Source organism: Suricata suricatta, chromosome 8 (genome assembly GCF_006229205.1).
Source record: "Suricata suricatta isolate VVHF042 chromosome 8, meerkat_22Aug2017_6uvM2_HiC, whole genome shotgun sequence".
NCBI classification, from domain to species: Eukaryota; Metazoa; Chordata; class Mammalia; order Carnivora; family Herpestidae; genus Suricata; species Suricata suricatta.
The window spans coordinates 71,775,704-71,803,373 of NC_043707.1; the positions used below are offsets into that span (position 1 = coordinate 71,775,704).

Genomic DNA, 27,670 nt, shown 5'->3' on the forward strand with positions numbered 1-27,670 from the left:
TCTTCTTTGAAGGAATGTGTATCCATGTCTTCTGCCCATTTTTAATTGAATTATTTGTTTTGGAGTGTTGAATTTTATAAGTTCTTTGTATATTTTGGATACTAACTCTTTATTGGGTATGTCATTCGCAAATATCTTCTCTCATTCTATAGGTAGTCGTTTAGTTTTGTTATTTCCTTCACTGTGCAGAAGCTTTTTATTTTGATGCAGTCCTAATAGTTTATTATTGCTGTTATTTCCCTTGCCTCAGGAGATCTAGCTAGAAAAATATTGCTACAGCCAGTGTCAAATAAGTTACTCTATATGTCTTCTAGGAGTTTTGTGGTTTCAGGTCTCACATTTAGGTCTTCAGTCCATTTTGAATTTATTTTTGTGTATGTTGTAAGAAAGTGGTCTAGTTTCATTCCTTTGCATGTTACTGTCCAGGTTTCCCAGCACCATTTGTTGAAGAGACTCTCTTTCCCGTTGGATAGTCTTTCCTGCTTTGTCAAAGATTAATTGACCATTAGTTGTAGGTTTACTTCTCGGTTTTCTATTCTGTCCTGTTGATCTATGGTGTCTGCTTTTGTACCAGTACCATACTGTTTTCATTACTACAGCTTTGTAATATAACTTGAAGTCCAAAGTTGTGGTGCCTCAAGCTTTGCTTTTCTTTTTCAGGATTGCTTTGGCTCTTTGAGGTCTTTTGTGGTTCTATATAAACTTTAGGATTGTTTATTCTAGCTCTGTGGAAAATGCTCTTAGTGCTTTCTTAGGGATTGCATTAAATGTGTAGATTGCATTGGGTGGAATAGACATATTTTTTACAGTATTTGTTCTTCTGATCCATGAGGGTTTTTCTTTGTGTCATCTTGAATTTCTTTCATCAGTGTTTTATAGTTTTCTAAGTATACATCTTTCACCTCTTTGGTTAGGTTTCTTCCTAGATACCTTATTGTTTTAGGTGGAATTGTAAATGAGACTTATTCCTTAATTTTTCTTTCTGCTGATTCATTACTGGTGTATAGAAGTGCAACAGATTTCTGTACATTGATTTTGTATTCTTCAATTTTATGAATACATTTTTCACTTCTACCAATTTTTTTGGTGGAATGTTTCAGATTTTCTATACAGAGTTTCATGTCATCTGCAAATAGTGAAAGTTAATTTTTTCTAGCTGATTTGTGCACCTTTCTTTTTGTTGTCTGAATGCTGTGGCCAGGACTTCCAAGCCTGTGTTAAATAACACTGATCAGAGTGGACATCCCTGCCTTGTTTTTGACCATAAAGAAAAAGCTTTCAGTTTTTCCCCATTTAGGATGATATTAGCTGTGGGTTTTTCATATATGGTCTTAAATGTGCTGAGGTATGTTCCCTCTTAACTTCTTTGTAGAGGGTTTTTTCATAAATGGATGCTGTACTTCATCAAATCTTTTTCTGCATCTATTGAGATGATTATATAGTTTTTATCCTTTCTCTTATTGATGTGATGTATCACATTGATCGATCTGTGAATATTGAACTACACTTGCAGCCCAGGAATAAATCTCACTTGATTATGGTGAATGATTTTTTAATGTATTGTTTGATTGATTTGCTAATATTTTGTTGAGGATTTTTGCATCTATGTTCATCAGGGATATTGCGTTGTAGTTTTCTTTTTTTTTGTAGTATCTTTATCTGGTTTTCATATCAGGGTAATGCTGGTCTCATACAATGAATTTGGAATTTTTCCTTCCTTTTCTATTTTTTGAAATGGTTTGAGAAGAAGTATTAATTCTTTTTTAATATTTAGTAGAATTCACCTGTGAAGGTATCTGATCCTGGACTTTTGCTTGTTTGGAGGTTGTTGTTGTTGTTGTTTTTGCATTACTGATTCATTTTCATCGTTGTATTCAGTCTATGCAAATTTACTATTTCTTCCTGCTTCAGTTTTGCTAAGTTATATTTTTTTGGGAATTTATCCATTTCTTTTAGTTGTCCAATTTGTTGGCATATAGTTTTTCATAATTCTCTCTTATAATTGCTTGTATTTCTGTGGTACTGGTTGTTACTTCTCCTCCCTTATTTGTGATTTTATTTATTTAAGTCCTTTTTCTTTATTTCTTGATAAGTCTGGCTAGAGGTTTAACAATTTTATTGAATTTTTCAAAGAAACAGTTCCTGTTCTCATTAATCTATTTTATTGTTTCTAGTTTCTGTATCATTTATTTCTACTCTGATCTTTATTATTTTCTTCCTTCTGCTAATTTTAGGCTTGTTTGTTCTTTTTCTGTCTCCGTTAGGTGTATGGTTAGATTGTTTATGTGAGATTTTTCTTGCTTCTTGAATTAGACCTGTATTGGTATAAACTTCCCTCTTAGAACTGTTTTTGTGGCTTGCCAATGGTTTTCAACAATTCTGTTTTCTTTTTTATTTGTTTCCATGTAGTTGTTATTTCTTCTTTTGTTTTCTGATTGACCCATTCATTGTTTAGTAGAATGTTCTTAACCACCATGTGTTTATGTTCTTTCCATATTTTTTCTTGTGGCTGACTTCTACTTTCATAACATTGTATTCAAAAGGGTATATGGTATGTCTCTGATCTTGAATTTGTTGAGACTTATTTTGTGGGCTAATATGTTACCTGTTCTGGAGAATGTTTAATGTGCACTTGAAAAAAATATGTGTTCTGTTATCTTAGGATAGAATGTTCTAAATGTATCTGTTAAATCTGTGTGTTCCACTGTGTCATTCAAAGCCATTGTTTCCTTATTGATTTTCCATTTAGAGGATCTATCCACTGCTGTGAGTAGGGTATTAATATCCCCTACTACTATTGTATTATTATAGCTTAGTCCTTTATGTTTATTATTAACTGTTTTATATATTTGTGTCCTATGTTTGGTGCATAAAAATTTATAATTATTATATATTCTTGTTGGATTGTCCCCTTTATTATAATATAGGGTCCTTATTTGTCTCTTGTCATTGACTTTGTTTTAAAGTATAAGTATTGCTACTCTGATATAAGTATTGCTACTCTGACCTTTCTTTAAATCATCTATTTGCATGATAAAATTTTCTCTGTCCCCTCACTTTGAGTCTGCTGGTGTCTTTAGCACTAAGATGAGTCTCTTGTAGGCAGCATATAGAGACAGGTCTTGATTTTTTTTTCCATTCTGTCACTCTATTCCTTTTGATTGGAATGTTTACTCCATTCATGTTGAAAGTAATTATTGATAGATATATATTTATTATCATTTTATTATTTGTTTTGTGGTTGCTTCTGAAGATTTTCCCTGATCCTTTCTTATCTTTTTTCATGGTTTGCTGATTTTCTTAGTGATACATTTGGATTTCTTTCCCATTATTATTTGCATATTTATTTGTGGTGTTTGATATATGATTACTATTTGGTTTGTATATTGCCTCTTTTGCATATAGCAGTCTATATTAGGTTTATACTCATTTAAGTTTGAACACATTCTTTACTCCTCTCCACATTTTAGGTATATGTTGTCATATGTTACATCCTTTTATTTTGTGAGTTATTTGACTGGCTTTTTACAAACAAATTAGGTTTTACTGTTTTTGTGTTTTCTACCTTTATATTACCACTTTTATTTTTTCCTTTCCACTCAAAGTGTCCCCTTTAATATTTCTTACAGGGCTGCTTTAGTAGTCATGGACTCTTTTAGCTTTTGTTTAGGAAACTCTGTCTCTCCTATTCTGAATGGTAGCCTTGCTGGATAGAGTATTCTTGACTTCAAGTTTTTTACACTCAACACTTTGAATATATTATACCACCCCCTTTCTGGTTTGCCAAGTTTCTGTTGAGAAATAATGTCGTGGGGCGCCTGGGTGGCTCAGTCGGTTAAGCGTCAGGCTTTGGCTCAGGTCACGATCTCACGGTTCGTGGGTTCCAGCCCCGCGTCAGGCTCCGTGCTGACAGTTGGCACATAGCCTGGAGCCTGCTTCAGATTCTGTATCTCCCTCTCTCTCTGACCTTCCCCTGCTCATGCTGTCTCTCTCTCTGTCTCTCAAAAATAAATAAAAAACATTTAAAAAATATTTTTAAAAAAAGAAATAATGTCATATAGCTGCTAATGGTCTAATTTCTCTTGGGGTCCCAGCTGGTACTCATTGTTCCCACCTTTGCTCTCCATTTCAAATTCCTTTCATTCTCAGATATCACCTCAGGAGGTCTTGGTGGCTTTCTGATGGTATAACCTTAATCTTCATTACTGAAAAATATGAACTCTTGATAGGAGTTCTAAGGGATGTCCAGTGTATCACCTGAGTTCCAAGTATATTCCTCTCTGCCCTTTTTGTGTAAAGCAGTCGTGCCTCTTTATTTTTCAGTCAATTAACCATGTCAATACGGTGACTCCTCTTTTAATTTGCTCATATCTCATCATAAAAAGTCCAAAGTGTCCTGTTGGCAGCCATAAGTTTACATTAGTGGGATGTTTGCTTTGTTTCCTGTCAAGAGAGAACCGCTTTGGGTAACAGGATATCTAACCCTGAAAAGTCCAAGGTTGTGGGGAAAGAAAGTACAAAATATAGATATCTCTGGGAGCGATGGTAAATAGGTGACATCCACTTCTGTTCCTTGGTTTCCAAAGTCATGTATCCTTCCTCTTACAGACAGAAGCACCATATACAGGTCTCTGACTTAAAAAATACTCTATATCCCAGTACTCCTTTTATATTGTTTCCTTTAAGTTGGCACTTCAATTATAACTTTAGAGGGCAGTTCCAATGTTTTGTAAGACTGGCTACCTCTAGATGCTGCAGATTATATGAAGGCCAATGAATCAGTGAAGGCCCACTCTTGTACCTTCTTTGATAGAGAGAAGGTATCTTGTTCAGATACTATACTCTGTGAGGTTCTGTGCCTGTGGATTAGGCATTATGTAATTTTCTAGATACTAGGCTAGTTAAAGCTCTAAAGGAAGGAAAAGTAAACTCTTATAAAATATTTGTCTGTCTCTGTGAAGATGAACTGCTGATTACTTCCAGATTGGAAGGGCCTCACTTGAAAATAGTCTGCACTATTTTTCTTAACTTTCTTTTGATTATGAAGGAAAGAATGCATTTGCCAAATCAGTGATTACATATTGAATACAGAAGGCATTAGCAATCTGCTCTAGTAATAATACTATATCTGATACAGCACCTGCAACTCGGGCTGTGGTAGTCTATAGTCATTCTCCACAATCCAACTGATTTTTGTAGGTACCAATCTGGCAAATTAAAAAAGGCACTGATAGAGACCACCATATATACATATTTTAGACTTTCAATGGTGTCTGTAATCTCTGACATTCTCTCTACACAATATGATTAGCAGTTATATAGATATGAATGATTGTCTGATCCTTAGAACCCAAAGGACTACCTAACTATAGGAATATCTCTTTCTTTTAGGCTTTTCTTTAGACAGTCTAATTCTAATTATTCCTTTTCAACAGATCTTCTCGATATATCCATTACATGTTCACTAAAATAAAACTGAGGCCAATTAGATTTGGTCTTGATTTCAAGGAGTTTATATCAAAGAAATTAATATTCAATTCAAAGTCAAGTCAAGTCAAAACTTCCACTTTCTCTGTCTTTTCTTTTTTGGGGGTGGCATCAAGATTAATTAGTTTTGATAAAATTAAAAATTAAAAATCAATTATTTTCTTAAAATAATCAGGAAAATAATAAAATAATCTAGAATCAGTTTAGTCCTCAGAGAAAATTATAAAATAGCCAAAACCTTAATTCCTATGACCTCTGGTCTCTCCTATGTTCTTTCCCTTGAGCATGAGTTCTTGTCCATCTCAAATAAACAGTGTCTCTTTTCCTTTTCATAATTTACCCTTCTCATCAAAGCTTGTTTTTTAAAGAAAGACTTGATTAATATATTTCACTCCAAGAAGTAAATGGTTAGCAGAACAGCTAACTTCAACATAATCTCCTTTCAAGGATATTTCATTTTAACACTAAACAGAAACCTGGAACCAATTTAATGAGTCTTGAACTGTAGAATTTGGGGTATCATTCAGTGACCAGGAAAATTTTGTAGGGGATTAGAAACTTTGGTAGTCCTTAAATTAATCATACAATACAAGTTGTCATTTGTACTACCAATACAACAGGACAAGACTGACTAATATTTCCTGCTAGTGCAATATTTCTTGCTAGTTCAGAAGCTAAAGTTAATGAAAGCAAAGCACTCTTAAGTTTTTGTTGTAAATGCTAAGTTATTTGCCATTGACATTGAAGAGATTGTTGATCATTAAAGATCATCTGAACAAATGTCACTTCAAATCACTTCAAAGTTGTTTTTCTCCTTAATGTTGTGCTTATTCTAAGCAAATTATTAAAGTGCTGTGACAGAGAAGTAAATATATCTGCACTTACCTCTTCACAGAATTGTAAATATTAGAGATGTCCCAAGATAAAACATCATGTGCTTTAAAACATACACTTAAATTTTTTCTATGCAGTTCTTTGTTTGCTTTTAACAAAATCATATGGAAAATGCTGCACAGGAATCTTCCCTGTAGGCACAGCAGTATCAGATTTGAGCACTAACCCTATGTTTTCACCCTTCAAATGTGGTAGCATGGTAGTTAGAATGTTTGTTGATTCAGCTGTTAACCTCCATGGACTACTGAGATTGCCAAATAGTTGAATTTTGGATGATGTTCTTGGTAAGTGGGGCCAATTGTTTTACTACAAAAATGAGCTGAGACCACTAATCACAGAGATATTAGAAGTGGCCAACAATTGGGTCCTCTTTTTCCACCATGGCAGTCTTCCCTAGAGACAAATACTGACGTTTATTTGGAGAGTTTGCTCATATCAAGTTAAGTCATGCTTGTAAATGTCCATTTTAGCACCTCAGTGGACTTACCTTGAATAAGCCAGCCTATGGCCAGTTGAGTAGATCTTAGTCCAAATGAATTCCCTTTACTTAAACAAGTTATTTTTTTGTTATATTTTCTTTGTTATATGGGTAAATTTGATGTTTTTTGTTGTTACTCAAGAACTTGTGCTGAAAGAAAATATGTGATTAAATCAGTTGAATTAGTCAATAACAAATCACTTCTCATATTCCTACTGTATACAAAGCTATGGATGGTAAACACTATAGGATGCACACAAAAATAATACATTGTGCATAATTTGACTTACAGTCTATTTGGGATGAATAAGATATATAAAAATACTGTTAGATAATAGTAAAAGCATCACATAAGAATTCAATAAGTAGCATTATAGTTCAGTGTTAGTAGAAAGAGATTAACATGAGATGGAAGGAATAGGGAAAGGTTCATGGAAATGATAGATCTCGAATTAGATTGTTGCTGAGTAAATGGCAGGAAGGAGGGCATTCCAGGCAGGGTAAATCACATAAGCAGACCCCCCGGTAATATGCATAGTGGATTTACAGAATAATGAATGAAACTGGCTAGCTGACACAGATTCCTTATGTTGGAATAGAGTAATAGATAAGGTTGTAAAACTAGGTTGGTGCCAAATTGCGTAAGACCTTTGATTCAAAACAGTATCAAGGCAGAGACTTCTAGTAGCTAGATAGTCAAGCCTAATATCACAATTCTTGTATTGTATATGAATCTCTCAAGTAAGCCAGCCAAAGTTTTATTGATTTTTCTGATTTCTGCCAGTAATGGTCACAAATTTCTGTCCTTTCATATTCAGTGTAGGTGGGAGTCTCTATAACTGTTGTCTGAAAGGGGACAGAATCTTCTGCCCACCCAGGTTGAATCTTAGTACAATTAGTTGCTGTTACTAGTATTTAGGACTGTTGTTACATTGAGGTGGACCTGAGGCTGTTGAAATGTTTTCATCCCAAGGAGAATTAGCAACAACGAAGGCAACTATCTTTGAAAATACTTCCAGTTCCCAGTACTTGGCCTGCACCCATCTCCTATAGTTCCTCCTCTTAGCAGGCAATAGAGTGGAGGGCCATTTATTACCTGGTTCAACTATGCAACTTGGTTAACATGCTCACTGCCTATTCCCCAGGACTTTCCTCAAATCCCATTAATCATCTGGTAAAGCCCTCAAACTTCCTCTTCTAGCTATGTCTCCATTTGTATCCCATTCTCATCATCAGAACTGCCAGACGCTGTGAAGGATCTGAAATTTTATCCTATTTCCAAGCCAACAAATTAGCCTGACAGTTTCAGAGATTCTTTTAGAAGACACAAGATTCATGGGACAGAAACAAAGGATTATTTATTATTCTTAGCAATAGAGCAGAGTATCAGTATTTTTGCTCTGATTCACAGAGGCTTCTCACAGGGTGATGTGAAGAGGGCTAGATGACATTTGCATAGACAGTGGTTATATTATTTAAGAGGAACTTTGCACTTAGAGAAACTGAATCTTTTATAATGGTCAGTTATTTTCTAAAAAAAAATAATGTACTCCAGAAAGATTATTATATGGACATTGATATTCCTGATTTTTGCTACAGAGGGAGATACAATGGACATCTTTGCTATACAAAAATCCCTGAAAAAAATAGACTGGAACAACGAATAATTCGCATCTCATTTGTATAATGTACAGAAATGCACATGGTCTCCATGGAGAATTATCTGCTAGCAACATATTGAGTTAAATGTTAGAGGTATAAAGATGGATAAAATACACTTATTTTCCTCTTTAAGTTCTCATTTTATTGGAATAAAGAAAATAAACCCTTAATTACAACATATTGTGATTAGTACTAAATAGCCATATTAACAGAGTTCTTTAGGAATATAAAGGAGCAAGGTACTGATTCTTGCTAAGGGAAGCCATGAAAAACTTCACAGGTTATGTTATATTTGAGTTGGCAACCACGTATCTGGTGAAGGAACCCAGGGCCGTGAGTTAAAGATTTCCAAGAAGTACGGCTGCTGAGCAAAGACTTGAAGAATTAGTTCAGACTTACCACATGAAGACAGAGGGCAAGGGCATTCCATCATAGACATAAAAGGAAGCTATGTATATTTTTTAAACTACAAATAATTCAGTGTTTTAGTCAAGTCTATTTGCATTAATAATGACAAAACCTAACCCAATTTTTTTTAAGTTTATTATTTGAGAGAGAAGGAGAGTGAGTGGGGAAGGGGCAGAAAGAGAGTGAGATAGAGAATCCCAAGCAGGCTCTACACTGACAGTGTAGCGGGCTCAGACTCATGAATGATGAGATGATGACCTGAGCTGAAGTCAGACATTTAACTGACTGAGCCACCCAGGCGCCCACCCCCCCAAAAAAAAAAGTTGAACAGTTTTAAGCAAAACCCAGGATTGGATAATGTAATCAGGAAATCCAGCAGTACCTATGCCTGGAGTTTTGGCCAAATACAGGAGTTTGATGAATATAATCAAGACACTCTCCATCTATTAGCTTAATGTCTGTCAGCTTCATTCACAGGAATACATTGTGGAAAAGATGGCCCTTGGCAACCCTAGGCTTATATTTCCCTCAGAGTTAGCAATCTTAGCAAAAATGAAAGCACTCCTCTTTCTTTATAGCTCCAGCAAATATTCTAAGATAGATTCCAGCCAATCTGGCTTGGATTACATGATCATCTATAAATCAATCACAGTACTCTTGGGGATGGAATACTGTAATTGGCAAGATTTGGGCTATTTACTCACCCCTGGAAACTGGGATGGGGACCAGAAACACATGGACTGCAAACTGGGGAAGAGTAGTTTTCTAAAGAGATGGTGAGCAGACACCAAAAAAGATGCCCTCTACGTGTTACATCTTTGGCGCCCAGTATCTACATATACCGTTGCACCCACTCACACAGGTTTGAGAACGCCTCTAGTAACGTAGTACAACCACCCGCACAGCTGAAAATATACTCTCCGTTCTCCAAAGGAAGATAACCCAATATATTGATCAAGTGTTGCTTACTGCTAGCTCCAAGGCCCCGTTTCTGGAGCAAAGTACCTTCTTTTCAGTGAGGCCTAAGTCTCAAATAATTAGTATGACTTTACAAAGAAATAAAGTAGTCACAATATTCACTCCATTTGGAGACATGATAGAAGAGGAAACAAAATAGAGTAGCCCAGGCCCAGGCCCATAGCTGGGCATTTGGACCAAAAGTAGGAAGTTGATATATACCAATTCCTCATAACAATATAAATTAGCTTTTTAAATTACCTAACTTCCCATTCCTTGCCATGAACTTACACATACTGAAAAAGGGAGAGTCTGAGATAGAGTCTCCCGAATATACATTCTATGGTACCAGGGAATATTTTTGTTTTCTAGTGTATGTTCAATACCTAGAACAATGGCTGATCTATGGTAACCTGTTCAATGAATAAATCGATATTCTTTAATTAAGAAAGACACTTATAAGAATTCTACATGAGTCAAATATATAGAAATGGAATACCTAAAATGATACTCATCCAAAGGTATCAAATCATAGTCATGTTATTACGTCCAAAACAATTTGAAATCTGAGCTTACCTGATTTTTATCTGGAGACAAGTTTTCTAAGGGTCTTCAAATAGTTGCAGACTGTTGTCTGCCAAAGTGCAGTGATTATCTAAAATGCCCAGTACCAACTGCCTTTTTGTTCTACAGTTTTATTGAGGTAGAATTCACATATAACAAACTATATTTACTTAAATTGTACAATTTGATCATTTCTAACATATGTATAACTCATGAAACCATCACCACAATCAAGATAGTGAACATATCCATCAAAACCCAAAATGTCTTTGTTCACCTTTGTGAGTCTTCCTTTCTGTTTCCCATGATCCTCCCTTTCGCTGACCTGCTTTTTGTCACAATAGGTTATCCAAACCTAAGGCTCAAATCGTGGTCAAAATAGTTTGCCTTAAAATTATAAGTTTGGTATGGTTTTGTGTGGATTTCAGTAAAATGGACTTTGCAATTGACTTTGTAGGTTCTTTTAAAAGTGACTTCAAACATACTGGTAATATTTAAACAAAGTCTTACTAAACAAGTCATTCAGAGAGTATATGTTATGTTATAAGGAATTTTCATTGTCTTTGTTGTTTCTGGATTTTCTCTGCTAAGTTTTTAGGATACTACATATATATTGAATTCAGCTGTGCTATATTTATTCAAAAATATAGAATTGCTAAAGGGAAAATATGTGAAGAGCAATGATCATTTGCAAAGATTTTTCAATGATATCATAAAGAAAAAAGTCTATTTTTGATGGCTTTTTAATTCTAAAACAGCAAAAGAGAGAGAAAGAAAGCCAGGTACCTAGATGAATTTCTTATTTTGCCTTTACTTTTCCTGAAGCTCATATTTCCTGTTTGTGGTTTTCCCAGAAGACAGAATAGTTCCTTAATTTGCGGTTACATGCTGCCCTGTGCTAACATTTAGTTTCTATAGTTTACTGGGAAAGTGAATTTCTTACTTCTGCCCTGTCAAATATTTTCTTTGGCATTAACTTTTGCATGGATTATTCTCACTCAGCAAAGGTCATTTTAATCTTTTTTTTTTTATTACTTTTCTACTTGGACTCACCATATTACTGATATAACATGTATGTCCACAAATGCTAAAGAATGAAACCTTATGATTGTTTTTAAGATACACGTCTCAAATGAAATTCTCCCCCTACAGAATCTCTCTGCCTCTGGCTACATTCTTTCTTCTTGCAAATGTAAAATCATAATCCTACCTATAGAAGCTATGATAGTTGGGTTTTGGGGGAGCAGTTTTTTTGGTTTTCTTAAACAAAGAATAACTTTGAAATTGAAAAATTAAAACTATAATGATTAAACAATTAATTTTTGCTCTTCTCATTGCAGTAAACAGATGTAAGCCATTGAGTCTTTATTGAATGTACTGTATGCTGACAAACTAGGCTTTGAATAACTTTGCCCTTTAGGAATCCATAACTTATGTGTTGCCAATTTCATCTTGACTTTTTCTAAGACATATATTCGTTTCTACTTTGTTCAAACTTATAAACTATTAGGAAGGTAAAGTTAGGCTAACTGTATTATGTTATTGTATATTTAAAGCACAATGGGTATAAAAATCAATGAAAATTTAAAAATTTTATGAGTTAAGTGGCCTAAGTGATGCTATTGTCTATAAGAAGACGTTTTCTAAAGCTACCTTATAAAATATCAGGGAAGTATAAACTTCTCAAAACATATACTTTATTTTTAACCAGTTATTATAATTGAATATACTATAACTTCCAAAACAATCCAAAATCTGAACTTCACTGATTTTATCTGGGGCAAGTTCAATGAATAAATTCTATTTTCTCTCTAAAGGTCTTCAAATCATTACAGACTGTTTCCTGACAAAACACGATGATTATCTAAAACCCCCCAAGACCAATTACCTCTTTTGTTGTTGTTATAGGTTTATTGAGATATATCTGACATAAGTAAGCTGCATCTATTTAAATTGCATGATTTCATCATATTTTTTATGTATACGTAACCTGTGAAAGCATCACCAAGCTCAAGATAGCAAACATATCTATCAAACTCAACAATTTCCTTACTTACATTTTGTAATCCCTCCTTCTGATCTTCCTGCCCCTACCCTTTCTAAGCTACCAGTGATCTACTTTTTGTCACTATAGATAAATGTGCATATTTCTAAAGTTTTGGTATAAATGAACTCATATGTGTATATTTTCTTATGGTCTGGCTTTTTTACTTAGCATAACACATTCGAGTTTCATCCAGGTTGTTTCATTTTCTGATATATCATAATTTACTTTTCCATTGGATTTATTTATTTTTGGATTGTTTATCCATTTGCCATTTTAAATCATTTTTAACTGGAAAGACTATATATTTCAGTAGAAAACAGAGACTTTATAACTCTTATCAAAGAAATACTGAAGTGCTCAATGTATGCCATAGATCATGATGTTCTTACTGGATTAGGACACTTTAGCTTCTAAACTTCTAACTACTGCCAAAATAAAAATGACCATATTTTACTCTTATGATTTCCCAGGATACTAATGGAATCTGCTAGTACTTTAGTTCCCAGCTTTTGCTTTAAAAAATGCATGTGAATTTGTCTCCAGCCTTTAGTGATTAGAGAGTAATAAAACAGTGGTTTTACTGGAGAGAATGCTGAGTCACTCTTCTCATTGCAGTAAACAGATGTGAGGAATCTGAAAATAGAAGACATGCTTTCATTTATTATTTTTAAAGCCAATTCAGCTTTCTCCTTTTTGATAAAAGTTGATTAGACTGTTTTTATTGAGAAAGTATAGAAAATTGATATACAAAAATTAGTTATGTTTCTGTACACTAATGAATTATGAGAAAGAGAAAAGTAAGAAAACAACCACATTTACAATTACATCAAATGCATCCACAAGCCTTTGTCTCCTCCCAAAAGTTAGCAGTTCTTTTTTCTTCTATGGTTTATCACTCAAGTATGTATCTTTTATAATTATAGTTTAAGCTTATTTATAGCTATATCTTTCAGTTTATAAGTTCTCTTTTCATTTCCCTTTTCCCCCTTACAACTTAGCTGTTGAAGATCCCCAGTCATGTGACCTGGGTAGTCACATACATAGGCCTGGCCATCTTCAGTTTTGCTTATTTGTTTTTGGTGAGACTATAGGTGATACTGTATTCTTTCATCAGAAAGCACATAATGTCTAGTTATCTCTTTTTTTTAATGATGTTAGTAACAGTTGATGACTCAAATACCCAGATGTATTAGATCACTTAGGGGATTGCAAAATGGAGATATTTTTGCTGTATTATTTCTTTCTTATTTGTTGTCTGAATACATCCCTTTGTCTACTGTTTGGCAAGTAATGGTACAGTATACTTGGGAAAAGTAGAATAAATACTTGATTCTTCACCTTTCTTTACCAGTTTTCAAAATAATGAGGTGACTTCCTATCATCCTCTAAAAGAGGGCAGTTCTTTAATTGTATCATCATGAACTTATGACTTTAAGCATATTTGATATGTTTCAATCCATTACATTATTATCCTTATTGAAGTTCATATTATCCCATATCTGCCCAGTGGGAACCTCTGTGCTCTTAACATAACTGAAGATTTGATACTTTTTACAGTAGTTTTGCTTTCTGGAATGAGAAGATGTTTCAGACTCATCTGGAGAATGGACAGGAACTGTGAATTATCCATGTGGATGCTCTGAACCACTTGTTGCAAACCAGTACCCAGGGGCCAAAAGTAGCCATTAGGCATATTATCTTTTTTTTTCTCCAAAAGAAACCAGTCAGTCACTCAACAATGAAAACAACAAAAACAAAATAACTTATTTTAGCACTTACTGTATGCCAGGTTGTTGAGAATATAATAGTTCATAAGACATAAAACTGCCTTCAAGGAGTTTACAATCTGATGAGGAAAATAATATAAGCCAAAACACTGCATTAAGTGACCTTGTAGGACTTCAGAATGGTGTGAGAGTTCTAAGAAGGGAACTGGCACTTTGTCAGTTTTGTATTCCAGTGTTAAACAACTGCCCAATAATTAACCTTTAATGCAGTATAAATTACTTTACCTGGGTATGAAAGCATGGCAAGGACATTTTGAAATGCTTACTAGAGTTAGAGTAATGGCTACTGAGTAAACTGACTCTATTTTTATATTCCCTAGGGTTTTCCAGGAGATATTGGGATACCTGGACAAAATGGCCCTGAAGGATCTAAGGTAAAAATTTATATAGAGTTTTCTAATCTCAAATCTCAGCTAACAGGTAAAAGAATAAGAATATCGGAACATGCCTGATTTTTTGAGGTGTCTCAGGTGCATTTAATAAACTGTACATCTTATTTTAAGATAATCAGGAAGTAGTTTTCATGTTTGGTTGTTCTTCTGGCCCTCTATTCTATTTCATTGATCTGTATGTCTATTTTATGCAAGTACCATGCAATTTGATTACCATAGCTTTGTCGTATAGTTTGAAATCAGGGAATTTATTTTTCTTTATTTATTTAAATCCAAATTTGTTAAAATATAGTGTAATAATGATTCTAGAAGTAGAATTTAATGATTCATCACTTACATATAATACCCAGAGTTCATCCCAACAAGTGCGCATCACCCATTTAGCACCCCACCTCCACCCAATATCCTTCCAGCAACTCACAGTTTGTTCTCTGTATTTAAGAGTCTCTTATGGTTGGCCTCCAACAGGGATGGTTTGCCTTCAATGGGTATGCTAAGTGAAATAAGTCAGTTAGAGAAAGATAGACATTATACAATTTCAATCATATGTGGAACTTAAAATACAAGACAGGTGAACACAGGGGAAGGGAAGGAAAAATAAGATAAAAAGACAGAGGGAAATGAGGGAGGTTAGTATCTCTACCTTTGTTCCTCTTTCTCCAGACTGGATATTCAGCATCTTTTGTGGTTCCATCAAATTATAGGATTCTTTCTTCTAGTTCTGTGAAATACGCCATTGGTATTTCGATGGGGATTGCAGTGAATCTGTAGATTGCTTTGGGTAGCATGAATGTTTTAACAATATTAAGTCTTCCAATCCATGAGCAGAAAAATCTTTTCTATTATATGGATTGTCTTTAATTTCTTTCAACAATGTCATAGTTTTTAGAGTACAGGCCATTCACTTCCTTGGTTAAATATATTCCTAGGTATTTTATTCTTTTTGATGTAATTATAAATATGAATGTTTTCTTAATTTCTCTGATAGCTTGTCATTCGTTTATATAAATGCAATAGATTTCTGTATCTTAATTTTGTATTCTGTGACTTTATTGAATCCATTTATTAGTTCCAATAGATTATTGGTAGCATCTGTAGGGTTTGCTATATATAGTATCATGTCATATTAAATAGTGACAGTTTTACTTCTTCCTTTCCATTGTAGATGCATTTATTTCTTTTTCTTACCTGACTTTTCTGACCAAGATTTATAATACTATTTTAAGTAAAAGTGGTATGAATGGGCATTCCTGCCTTATTCCTTGTCTTAAAGGAAATCTTTCAGCTTCTTACCACTGAGTATGATGTTAGCTATGAATTTGTCATATATGGCTTTTGTTGTATTGGGATATGTTCCTTGTTTACCCACTTTGTTGAGAGTTTTTATCATAAATAGATGCTAAATTTTATTAAATGCCTTTTCTATGTCCATTGAGATGATCATATGATTTTTATTTTTTGTTTTGGTGTGATAGTATATTACATGAATTGATTTAGGGATGTTGTTTATCCTTGCATTCCTTGTTAAATTCTACTGATCATGGTGTATAATTCTTTTCATGTGTTGTTGAATTCAGTTTGCTAATATTTTGTTGAGGATATTTGCATCTCTATTCATCAGTGTTATTGACTTATAATTTTCTCTTTGGTGTTGTTTCTGTCTGGTTTTGGTATCAGAGTACTACAGACCTTTTAAAATAAATTTGGAAGTGTTCCTTCCTTTTTATTTTTTTGGAATAATTTGAGAAGGATAGGTACTAACTTTTATTTAAATGTTTGGTCAAATTCACCATGTAGCCATTTATTCCTAGACATTTGTTACTTGGGGAGTTTTTAAATTACTGATTTAATTTTATCACTTGTAATTCAGTCTATTCGTATTTTTGTGTTATTGGAAAGTTGTGTGTTCCTAGGAATATGTACTTCTTCTAAGTTTTCCAATTTGTTGGCATATAATTGTGGTAGTTTCTTATGATCCTTCATATTTTTGTATTGTCAAAATTGTAATGTATTGTAACTTACCCTTTTTATTCTGATTTTATTTGGGCCTCTCTTTTTCTTGATGACTTTCGTAGGAGATTTATCTGTTGTTTTTTTAACCTTTCAAAGAACCAGCTTTTAGTTTCATTGATCTTCTTTATTTTTTTCTCTATTTCATTTATATCTACTCTAATCTTTAATATTTCTTTCCTTTTGCTAACTTTGGGCTTTCTTTGTTTATTTTGTTATTCTGTTAGGTATAAAGATAGATAGTTTATTTGGGATTTTTCCTGTTTCTTGAGGTAGGCCTATATTGCTATGGACTTCCTTCTCAGAACTGTTTTTGCTGTGTTCCATAGATTTTGGAAAGTTATTTCAAAGTTATTTCAGTTTTCATTTGTCTCAAGGTATTTTTTATTTCCTCTTTATTTGTTGACCCACTGGTGACCCAGTAGCATGTTGCTTAGTCTCTATGTGTTGGTGTTTTTTCTAGTTTTCTTGTAATTGATTTATAGTTTCATGTTGTTATAGTCAGACAAGAGGTTTGACATGATTTCAATTTTCCTGAATTTATGAAACTTAATTTTTAGTCCATTAAGTGACCTGTCCTGGAGAATTTTCCACATGCACTTGAAAAGAATGTGTAGTCCACATTCCACATTCCATTTTTCAGTTGAAATATTCTATATATATCTATTAGTCTATCTGGTCTAACATGTTTTTTAAGGCCAATATTTCCTTATTAATTTTCTGTCTTCGTGATCTATCCATTGATGTAAGTGGTGTATTAAAGTGTTCTGCTATTATTGCATTACTGTCAATTTCTCCCTTTATGTCTGTTAATATTTGCTTTATAAATTTAGGGGCTTTTATGTTGGGTGAATAAATATTTATGAATGTCTTGGGTTGATCCTTGTATTACTATGTAATGCCAATCTTTTGTTACGTTTGTTTTATTTTTTAAACTTTTTTAATGTTTATTTTTGAGAGAAAAAGAGAAAGCACAAGTGGAAGGGGGGCAGAAAGAGGGAGACAGAAGATCCAGTGGAAGTTCTGTGCTGTGAGCACAAAGCCCAACACAGGGCTCTAATTCACGAACCATGAGATCATGACCTGAGCCAAAATTTAGAGTTGGTCACTTAACCGACTGAGCCACCCAGGTATGCCCAGTCTTTGTTTTAAAGTCTACTTTGTCTTATATAGGTATTACTATTCCAGGTTTCTTTTTATTTGCATTTGCATTCCTTTCATTTTAAATCCATGTGCATCTTTAGACCTGAAGTGACTCTCTTATAGGCAGCACATAGATGAGTCTTGTTTATTTATCCATTCAGCTACTCTATGTCTTTTGATTGGAATATTTAGTCCATTTACAATGAAAGTGATTACTGATTGGTATGTACTTGTTGCCTGTTGTTAATTGTTTTCTGGCTACTTTGTATTTGCTCTCTGTTCCTTTCTCTTGCTCTCTTCCCCTGTATTTTTATGACTTTATTTAGTATTGAGCTTAGATTCTTTTCTTATTGTCTTTTGTATATTGTGTAGGATTTTGAATCTTGGTTAACATGAGGCTCACATTTAATATCATACACATATATGTCTAATGGTCTATTTTAAGTTGATAGCAATAAATTTTGTCGAATTCTAAAAGTCTACATTTTTACTCTCTCCTACATTTTATTTTATTTTATTTTTGACGTCACATTTACATCTCTCTGTATTGTGTATCCCTTAACTATTTGGGTTATTTTTACTACTTTTGTCTTTTAACCTTCATAGTAGTTTTATAATAATCCCCTACCTTGCTGTATATTTATTTTACCAGTGAGATTTATACTTCCATATGTTTTTTTTGCTTTTAATTTATGCTCTTTCTTTTCAGCTTATAGAAGTACTTTTAACATTTCTTGTAAGGCCACTTTGGTAGTGATGAACTTCTTTAGCATCTGCTTGGCTGGAAAACTCTTTATCTCTCCTTCAATTGTGAATGATAATCTTACCAATAGAGTATTCTTGGTTGGTTTTTTGCCTTTCAGCAGTTTGGATATATTGTGCCTCTTCCTTCTGGGCTGCAAAGCTTCTGCTGAAAACTCTGCTGGTTGTCTTAGCGGAGTTTCCTTGTAAATAACAAGATGTGTTTCTCTTGCTGCTTTTGCAGTTCTGTCAACTAGATGTGTAACAGTGAGAGAAAAGATAGACGACTTCTAAAGAAATTAGGTTTGTTTTTAAATTTGTGATTTCCTAGCCTTCCAAGCTTTATTTGGAAGCTAAGGATATTTAGACTAGTAAAAGGTTAAAGTAACCAAAAGGGCCCAGCTCACATTCCTTCACGGGGCTGCAGTTCCAGAAAGCTAACAGTGCTGCCAACAGCCTCATCTATACAACATGAAGGAAGATAGAGAACATGGGAGGGGGACTTCCACATGGCTGTATTGTCCTCCTCCTTTCCCTAACTTAGTAGTAATTCGGTACTGAAAACAAACAAATAAGAAATAGGGTAAGGAGAGATGAAGATAGAGATAGTGTAAAGCATATGATTTAATTGACTTCTTAAAATATATATGTATAGAGAGGAGAAATATTTGAGAAAATGAAAACTTTGCATTAAATAAAAATTATTATTGTCTCAAGATTAAAAACAATGTATTTTTTAGTGATGACTAGTATGAATATGTGTTTTGATAAAATAATCTAGGAGAGATAAAAAATTTGAATTTCAGGTTTTATTATATTTAGTAGTGTGGGTATAATTTTGACTACTTGTAACTATTCATTAATAAAATATTTTTATGTAACCATATAAGAGGGAATTTTAAAAAGCCCTACTTTAATTTGCAAGCAACAAATTAGGCCTCTTGAGAATTTAAGTTCATAAACTGGAATATTAGTCTTTAATTCATACTTAATTTAATAATTTGGTAACTATATACAAAATAGCACAAACTGACCATAATCTGTTTTAAGTGCACATATTTATAAAGGACATTATATTCATGACAGGTGTTAAAAACTACCACTGAGTCTTAAATGCATCAAATAAGGTTTGTTACATGTTGTTTTATTAAAAAATTTTCTAGATATTTACTATACCTTTTAGATTAATCAAGATCAACAGAACTATCAACTTCATAATCCTCCTATAATTTTTTTCAAGGTAATGCAAAAAATACAGAGTACATGGTCTTGACGATAAATTTTGAATGCAAACATAGGATTTATTTCCTTTTAGGGAATAAAGATTTCTTTTAAATTAAGAAATTTTAAAGTATAAAGATAATTCCAAATATTTTTTCTTTCTCAGTTATTATTTAGTAAAATAACATAGGTAGAATTGCTGGTCTCTAAGAAAATTATATAAAAAGTCATCTTGTTTCTTAGAAAAAGAAATAATCTGTCCATTTCAAAAGGATGTTGTTAGTGTACTATGGTGTCAAGTACTACCGTGCTACAGTAAATGTCTTACACATATCTCATTTAATCTTCACCACAGCCTTATAAGCTAGGTATTATCTCCCTCTTAAATAAATTGGGCAAGATGGCGGAAAAGTAGGGAACACTGTTACCTTCGCGTTCCCGCAATCATCAAACTGAGAAGAATTAAAAGCTATAGATGGTTAAGTTATTGCTGTGACGTAACTATCAAGTGACATTCCCAGGATTCTTTTTTTTTTTTCCTCCATAATAGTTTATTGTCAAGTTGTTTTCCATACAACACCCAGTGCTCTTCCCCTTAAGTGCCCTCCACCATCACCACCACCTCTTTTCCCCCCTCCCCCTTGCCCCTCAACCCTCAGTTCATTCTCAGCATTCAATAGTCTCTCAAGTTCTGCATCCCTCTCTCTCCCCAACTCTCTCTCCCTCCTCTGCTCCCCCTGGTTCTCCATTTGGTCTCTCTTGTTTTCCTGCTAGACCTATGAGTGCAAACATATGGTTTCTGTCCTTCTCTGCCTGGCTTACTTCACTCAGCAAGACATTCCCAGGATTCTAACCCAGTTGTTAACCACTTAGCTTTGGGACAGAATTGTGGAAAACATTCAATACCATGCTAAAGTGTTTCTACTTTATTCATGGATATCATGAAGCAACCAAAGATAATTAAGTAGTAAAATGTCCTAGGTTATTTATGTTTTAAAAATATATTATTCAGCATGGAGGATGGTTTAAATAAGAGGGAAACTGAAAACAAGGAGATGAACTCAAAAAAGCAAGAAAAGAATTATAAAGATCAGAAATAGAACATTCAATCAGCAAATATTCATTGACTGTCTCTTGTAGGAGCCATTGTGCTAGCCCTAGACTGTCCACAAAGATGAAAAGTATTGATTCTTTAATCAATACTTTAAAAGGATTCATAATCTAGAGAAAGATATGCAAGAAAATTTTATAATAACCATATGAATAATACTCAATTTGTAATACTGTACAAGTAATGGAATAGGGAACTGTGCAGAGAAGGTAGCACTTGAGCTGACATGATGAATGAGTAGGATTTGAATCCAGACAAGGGAGATATATGGCATTCAGGAAAAGGAAACGTGTGAGAGGATGGAAGTACAGTATGTGGAACACACTTACACTAAAAGTTATTCATTGTTTATATGAAATTCAAACTTAACTGGACAATCCCGTATTTTATTTGGCAACCCTATTGGCCACCTACAAATTTTCCATATATACAACAATGTTTCTCCCATTTTTTATGTCTCTATAGAAGAAATATTCCTCTTCATTTTCTGTATTCAAGTTCCACACATGTTTTACAGCAAACCTCTACTCAACTACGGAACAACCTCATGCCATCAGTTTTCACTTTTATACTGATCTCTGCCTTGAATCAAAATTTCCCCTTTGCCCTCAAAACCTTTTTCACTGCCAGTGTTGTAGCTAATGCCCTTTTTACTTTTCACCAGCATTGGTAATAGTCCTTCATTGTTCTGGCCTCCAGTCAGGCATGTTTTTCAAATCTTCTAAGTGAATGTTGGAATAATGTTTATAAAGTATAGATCTTATCATGTCACCCTTGTGCTTATTCCTTTGGTGAGCTCCACAGCTTCCAGGTTAAGGCTTGTACTTCTTTTACTTTTTATACAAGGTTCTTTATGACCTACCCTCTCTCTCTAACTCTATTGTTTATATATGTCACATAGACATATATAGTCATATAGTGATGGTAGTATTACTTTTCCAAAAGCATTATTCCAGCCAAACTGTTTAGAGTATCAAACTGTGCTGTAATTGTTCAGATCTCAAAGCTCCCAATGTGCTGTTCTTTTTGTCTGGATATCTCTCTACCTTCCTGTACCCTACTTCATCTAGCTAACATTTACACATCACATACTACATTGTCCAGGAAGTTTTCTGTTTCTTACAAGTCTGATTGAGATAGTCTTTCTCTGTATTCCTGAAAACAAACTATTAAGCACTTACCTTCATATATTACAACTGCTGATTTGTTTATCACTCTACTAGACTATAAGCTCTTGAGAGATCCTAATTGATTTTATGAACATCACAATAACTATAATAATATTCATAGCATATAATAAGAATGCAGTTAGCTATTGGCTGAATGGGTGATTGATTGAGTGAATGTGTTTAAAAACTGTTTTGGAAATAGAAGCAATACCACTTGGAATTTATTAAGTGAAAGAGAGCTCAAAGATAAAGCTGAGACTATGACTTGGGTTACTGATCTCATTGATTTAAATAGGAAAATTAGGAGGAGCACATTTAGAGGATGGGAAATACAAGAAGTTTCATTCTGGGTATATTTAGTTTGAAGTACCTCTTTGACATCAAGGTAGAAATAATCCATAAACATCAGTAAACCATGCTTAGAAATAGTATGAGGGGATGTTGAGAGAAAAAGGAAGTGTAGAGAATGGAATCGATAACTTCTATAATGGTTAACCCTTTACCTGCTACCTAACTGAATTTGATGAATATATAAACACATTAATTTATCCATTCATTCAGTATTTCATTTATTTAACATCTATTGAATTTCTTTTATGCTTTTCACTAAAGAGTAAATGTGAGATTATAAAGATTAAAAAAAATTTTTTTAACATTCATTTTTTTTGAGAGACAGAGAGAGACAGAAAATGAGTAGGGGAGTGCCAAATAGAAGGGAGACACAGAATCTGAAACAGACTCCAGGCCTGCTCTGAGCTGTCAGCACAGAGCCCAATGCAGGGCTCGAACCTACAAACCATGAGATAATGGTCTGAGCCACAGTCAGCCTCCTGACCGAATGAGCCACCCAGGAGCCCCAAGGTCATAAAGATTTCTAAGCCATGGTTCCTCCCCTGGATGAGGTAACAGTTTAGTGAGAGATACAATAAAAATAGCACAAAGTGCTGTAAGAAGTGCTGTGTTAAGAGGTGTGAAATGCTATCTCCTATAGATAAAGGAGAAACAGATTCTGCTCTAGGAAATTGAGAATTACTTTAAAAGGAAGTGATAATGGAACTTAATGTTTTCAAGTATGCATTTCATATTAGGTAAAGAACCAAATAGCTTTCTAAATTCTTTTCAGTTTCAAAATTTTGTTTCTCTTGAAGCTTTTAAGAGTGGGACAAAAAAACACCCTTGAAAACCAGACATTTTAATGAAAACCAATGGTTGAATTTCCAGTGAGGAATAATTACTTTGTAGATTACTTTATCTAAATATATTCAATAAACATAAACTTGAAGCCTCATCAGCAACGTCATTAGACTAATTGATTGTTCACAAATTACTGAACTTTAAAATAACATTTCAGAAGAGATGAGTTTATCAAAAGAACCAGAAAATTTTAAAAGAAGGACTTTGCTTTGTAGGTTAAGAAGGGTCTGCTTATGCTTTTCTTCTTGGTGCTTCATACTTTTATTGAAGTTGTTTCTAGAAACAGAAGGGAAGAACAGAGTCAAACATACTGACCCTATTAGCATAATCTTTAGTTCTGTACACAGTATCCTGGAAGCATCTTAAAACTTCCTTTATTTTAATATACATATCTTGTTTGGAAAATCGCGACATTATCAATTACTAAAGCTCGGTTGAGGCTATTCAAGGTGGTCATCAAGACAATTATGTGCACTCTATGCAAAATAGATGGTTACCCTATTCGTAAGCCAGTTGGGTTCTTTCCAGAGCAATTTGGCACAGCTCTAAAGAAGCCTTTTATTTTCTCTTCATTTTCTGCCAGTTGACTAAAAACCTCAAACTAAGATTGGAAGCTTGTGTTGATTATGGTTCTATTCATTACGGGTATGTGTGTGTATGTATATGTGTATATAGATACAAAACATACTTTCGTGAGCCTTTTTAAGAGTCACCCAATTTGGCCATCTGCTTTCAAGCATCCCATAACATTAGAAAAACCACATCCTTTGCTGCTTACTTCAGAAAGTAAGTAACCAATAAATATTCTCTGTTCTCCAGTAAACAGAAGAATAATTTATTTATTGCTATAATGATTCATGTTGTTACTTTGGCTATGGAATTAGGGATGATAAAATAGGCTGTTATTTTCTGTTGTATGACATCTTTAGTAAGTTTTTAGAGAAAGCCTACTATTTGTGAAATTATGTTACAGAATATATGGAAATAATCTTCACACTGAATTATTAAAATATGTCATGTGATCATCTGTATGGACGTGAGCTAACTTGGTAAGAGAAAAATTCATACCTCTAAACAGTTTTCTAAGATCACCTTGGCTCAGCCCTGAGTACATTTCATATGCTAAATCAAGGTTTCTCATATTAAACATTTTATTCTCCAGACATCATTTAGTCAGCTGAAAAGTACTTATGAGTTTGTACAATGGGTAATTTTTGTGTTGAGAAATTACTTGAAAACAAGATTAAAACATGGTCTTCTGTCTGCTAGGAACTTGTCATTTTTTTGGAAGCATGAGATTTCCACACGTGAAAAGTTAAAAAAGCATAACTAGGCAGTACATAGTGAACAATAAAGGCGCTCAGGGAGTGACTAACACGGCCATTTTTCTGAAAGACTTTACAGGAGGATTTTGAGTTGGATGGATCAGATTTGGCCAGGTAGAGTCAAGGAATGAGAGTCTATACAAATACAATACAAATACAAAAATGAACATGGAGATGGAGGGCAAAAGCAAACCTATCAGTCTTAAAAAAAAAATAGAAATCAGATTGTGACATATATTAAATATAAAGCTGAGAAGTTTACTTATTTTTAAAACACTTTTTACATTTATTTATTTTTGAGAGACAGAGTGAGACAGAGTGCAAGCAGGAGGAGGGGCAGAGAGAGAAGGAGACACAGAATTCAAGCAGGCTCCAGGCTCTGATCAAGCTATCATCACAGAGCCCGATGCGGGGCTCAAACCCACAAACCGTGAGATCATGATCGGAACTGTCAGACGCTCAATCAACTGAGCCACCCAGGTGCCCCTAAGGCTGAGAAGTTTAAATGCTAATAAGCCCAAAGAAGATTTTTTTTGTTGCAGTGATAAAAAGATAACGTAAAATCTACTCTCAACAAATTTTAAGTGTAACGTACAATAACGTTAACTATATGCATATTGTTGTACAGCAAATTTTTAGACTCTTTTTGACTTGTATGACTGAAAGTCTATGCCTGTTGAACAGCAACTTTGAACTTCCACCTCCAACCTATGGTAACCATCATTCTACTTTCTGCTTTTCTATCACTACTTTAGATACCTCACATATGTAGAGTTACATGGTATTTGTTCTTCTGTGATGGGCTTATTTCACTTAGCATAAGGTCTTCAAGTCTCATCCATCATGTAGCATGTTTTAGAATTTACTTCTTTTTAAAAGCTAACAGTCCATTGCCCAGTAGTCTAAATATCCACATTTTCTTTATCCATTCACCCACTGATGTACATCTAAGTTGTTTTCACCTATAGACTTGTGTAATGCTGCATTGAACATGGGAATACATTTATTTCTTTGAGATGCTATTTTCAATTCTTTTAGATAAATACACAGAAATGTTATGGCTGGATCATATGGTAGTTCTACTTTTAATTTTTGGAGGTGCTCCACAAGGTTTTCCATTATGGCTACAATATTTTTCTACATTCCCACCAACAGTGCACAAACGTTTTAATTTCTCTACATCCTTATCAATATTTATTTCCTTTTTGTTTGTTTATAATAGTCATTATAACAGTTATGAAGTGATATCTCTTTGTGGCTTTGATTTGCATTCCCCTAATGATTAGTGACGTTGGGCATTTTACTTATACTTGGTCATTTCTATGTTTTATTTGGAGAAATGTCTGTTATAGTCCTTTGGCCATTATTTTAATTGGCTTATTTCATTTTTGCTGTTGGGTTGTAGGAGTTCCTTATTATGTTAGATATTAAACCCATATCAGATTTATGGTTTACACAAATTTTCTCCCATTCTGTAAGTTGCCTGTTCCCTGTGTTGATTGTTTTCTTTTTTGTGCAGAAGTATTTACTAGTCTGTTTTTGCTTTGATTGCCTTTGATTTTGTGTCAAATCCAAAAAGGTCATAACCGAGACCAATGTAATGAAGCTTTCTGCCTATGTTTTCTTCTACGACTTCTATGGTTTCAAGTCTTAACGTTTAAGACTTAAATCCATTTTGAGTTGATTTGTATGCATGGTGTAATTTAGGAGTCCAATTTCATTCCTTTGCATATCCAGACTTCCTAACATCATTTGTTAAAAAGACTATGTTTTCCCCATTGTAGTCATATCACTCTTGTCAAAGACTATTTGACCATATATTTGTTTCTGGGTACTCTATTCTGTTTCATTGATCTGTATATCTGTCTTTATGCCGATTAATGGTTTTGATTATTAAGGCATTTTAATATATTTTGAAGTCAAGAAATTGAGACCTCTAGCTTTCTTCTTTCTTAAGATTGTTTTGGCTATTTAGGGTCCTTTGTGGTTCCATATGAGTAATAGAATTGTTTTTTCTGTATGTACAAAAAGTGCCATTGAGTTCTTGCCAGGGATTGCATTGAGTCTGTAGATTGCTTTTCATAGTATGAATGTTTTAACAGTATTAAGTCTATCAGTCCATGGACTTTATATATCTTTATACTGTGTTATCTTTAATTTCTGTCAATAATATCTTATAATTTTAAGTGTACACATTTTTTACCTCCCTAGTTAAGTTTATTTATAAGTATTTTATTGTTTTTGGTGCTGTGGTAAATGGGATTGTTTTCTTAATTTCCTTTTTGAAGTGTTTGTTGTTAATGTATAATAATGTAACTTATTTTCATATGTTGGTTTTGTATTCTACAACTATGTTGAATTCATTTATTAATTCTAACAATATGTTGGTAAAATCTTTAGCATTTTTTACATACAAGATAATGTCATCTGTGAACAGAAATTGTACTTTTTTCTTTCCTACTTTGGTGCATTTTTTTCTTTCTTGACTAATTGCTCTATGTAGGACTTTTAGTGCTATTTTGGATAGAAGCAGTGAGAATGAGCATCCTTGCCTTAGTCCTAATCTTAGAGGAAAGTTTCAATTTTCCACTGTTGAGCACAGTATTAACCGTGAACTTTTCATACATGACCTTTATTAAGTTGAGGTAATTTTCTTCTATTTTTAGTTTTCTGAGTCTTTTATCATGAAAAAGTATTAAGTTATGTCAAATGCTTTTTTCTCCATTCATAGAGATGAATTTGTTATTTTAACTTTTGTTTTGTTAATGTGGTTTATCATATTGATTGATTTTCATGTATGAACAATTCATGTATCCCAGGGATAAATCTCATTTGGTTATGATGTATGATCCTTTAATGTGCTGTTAAATTCATTTTGCTAGGGTGGTTTTTATTTTTGAGGATTTTTACACCTATATTTATTGACGAATTTGGCCTGTAATTTTCTTTTCTTGTAGTGTCTTTGTCTGGCTTTGGTGTCAGGGTAATGCTGGCCTCATAAAATGAGTTTGGAAGTGTTCCCTCATCTTCAACTTTTTGAAAGAGTTTAAAAGTATTTACATTAATTCTTTTTAAATGTT

At 33.6% G+C, this 27,670-nt stretch overlaps 1 protein-coding gene across 4 annotated transcripts in view; it reads left to right on the top strand.

Annotated features, from left to right (window-relative positions):
• Positions 1 to 27,670, top strand: part of COL24A1 (collagen type XXIV alpha 1 chain) — a 475,258-nt gene that overhangs the window by 232,864 nt on the left and 214,724 nt on the right. For all 4 annotated transcript variants that reach the window (XM_029948854.1, XM_029948855.1, XM_029948856.1 and 1 more), the window contains one exon: positions 14,605 to 14,658. In XM_029948854.1, coding sequence (XP_029804714.1) covers positions 14,605 to 14,658 — 54 coding nt within the window. The remainder of the gene's footprint in view (positions 1 to 14,604; positions 14,659 to 27,670) is intronic.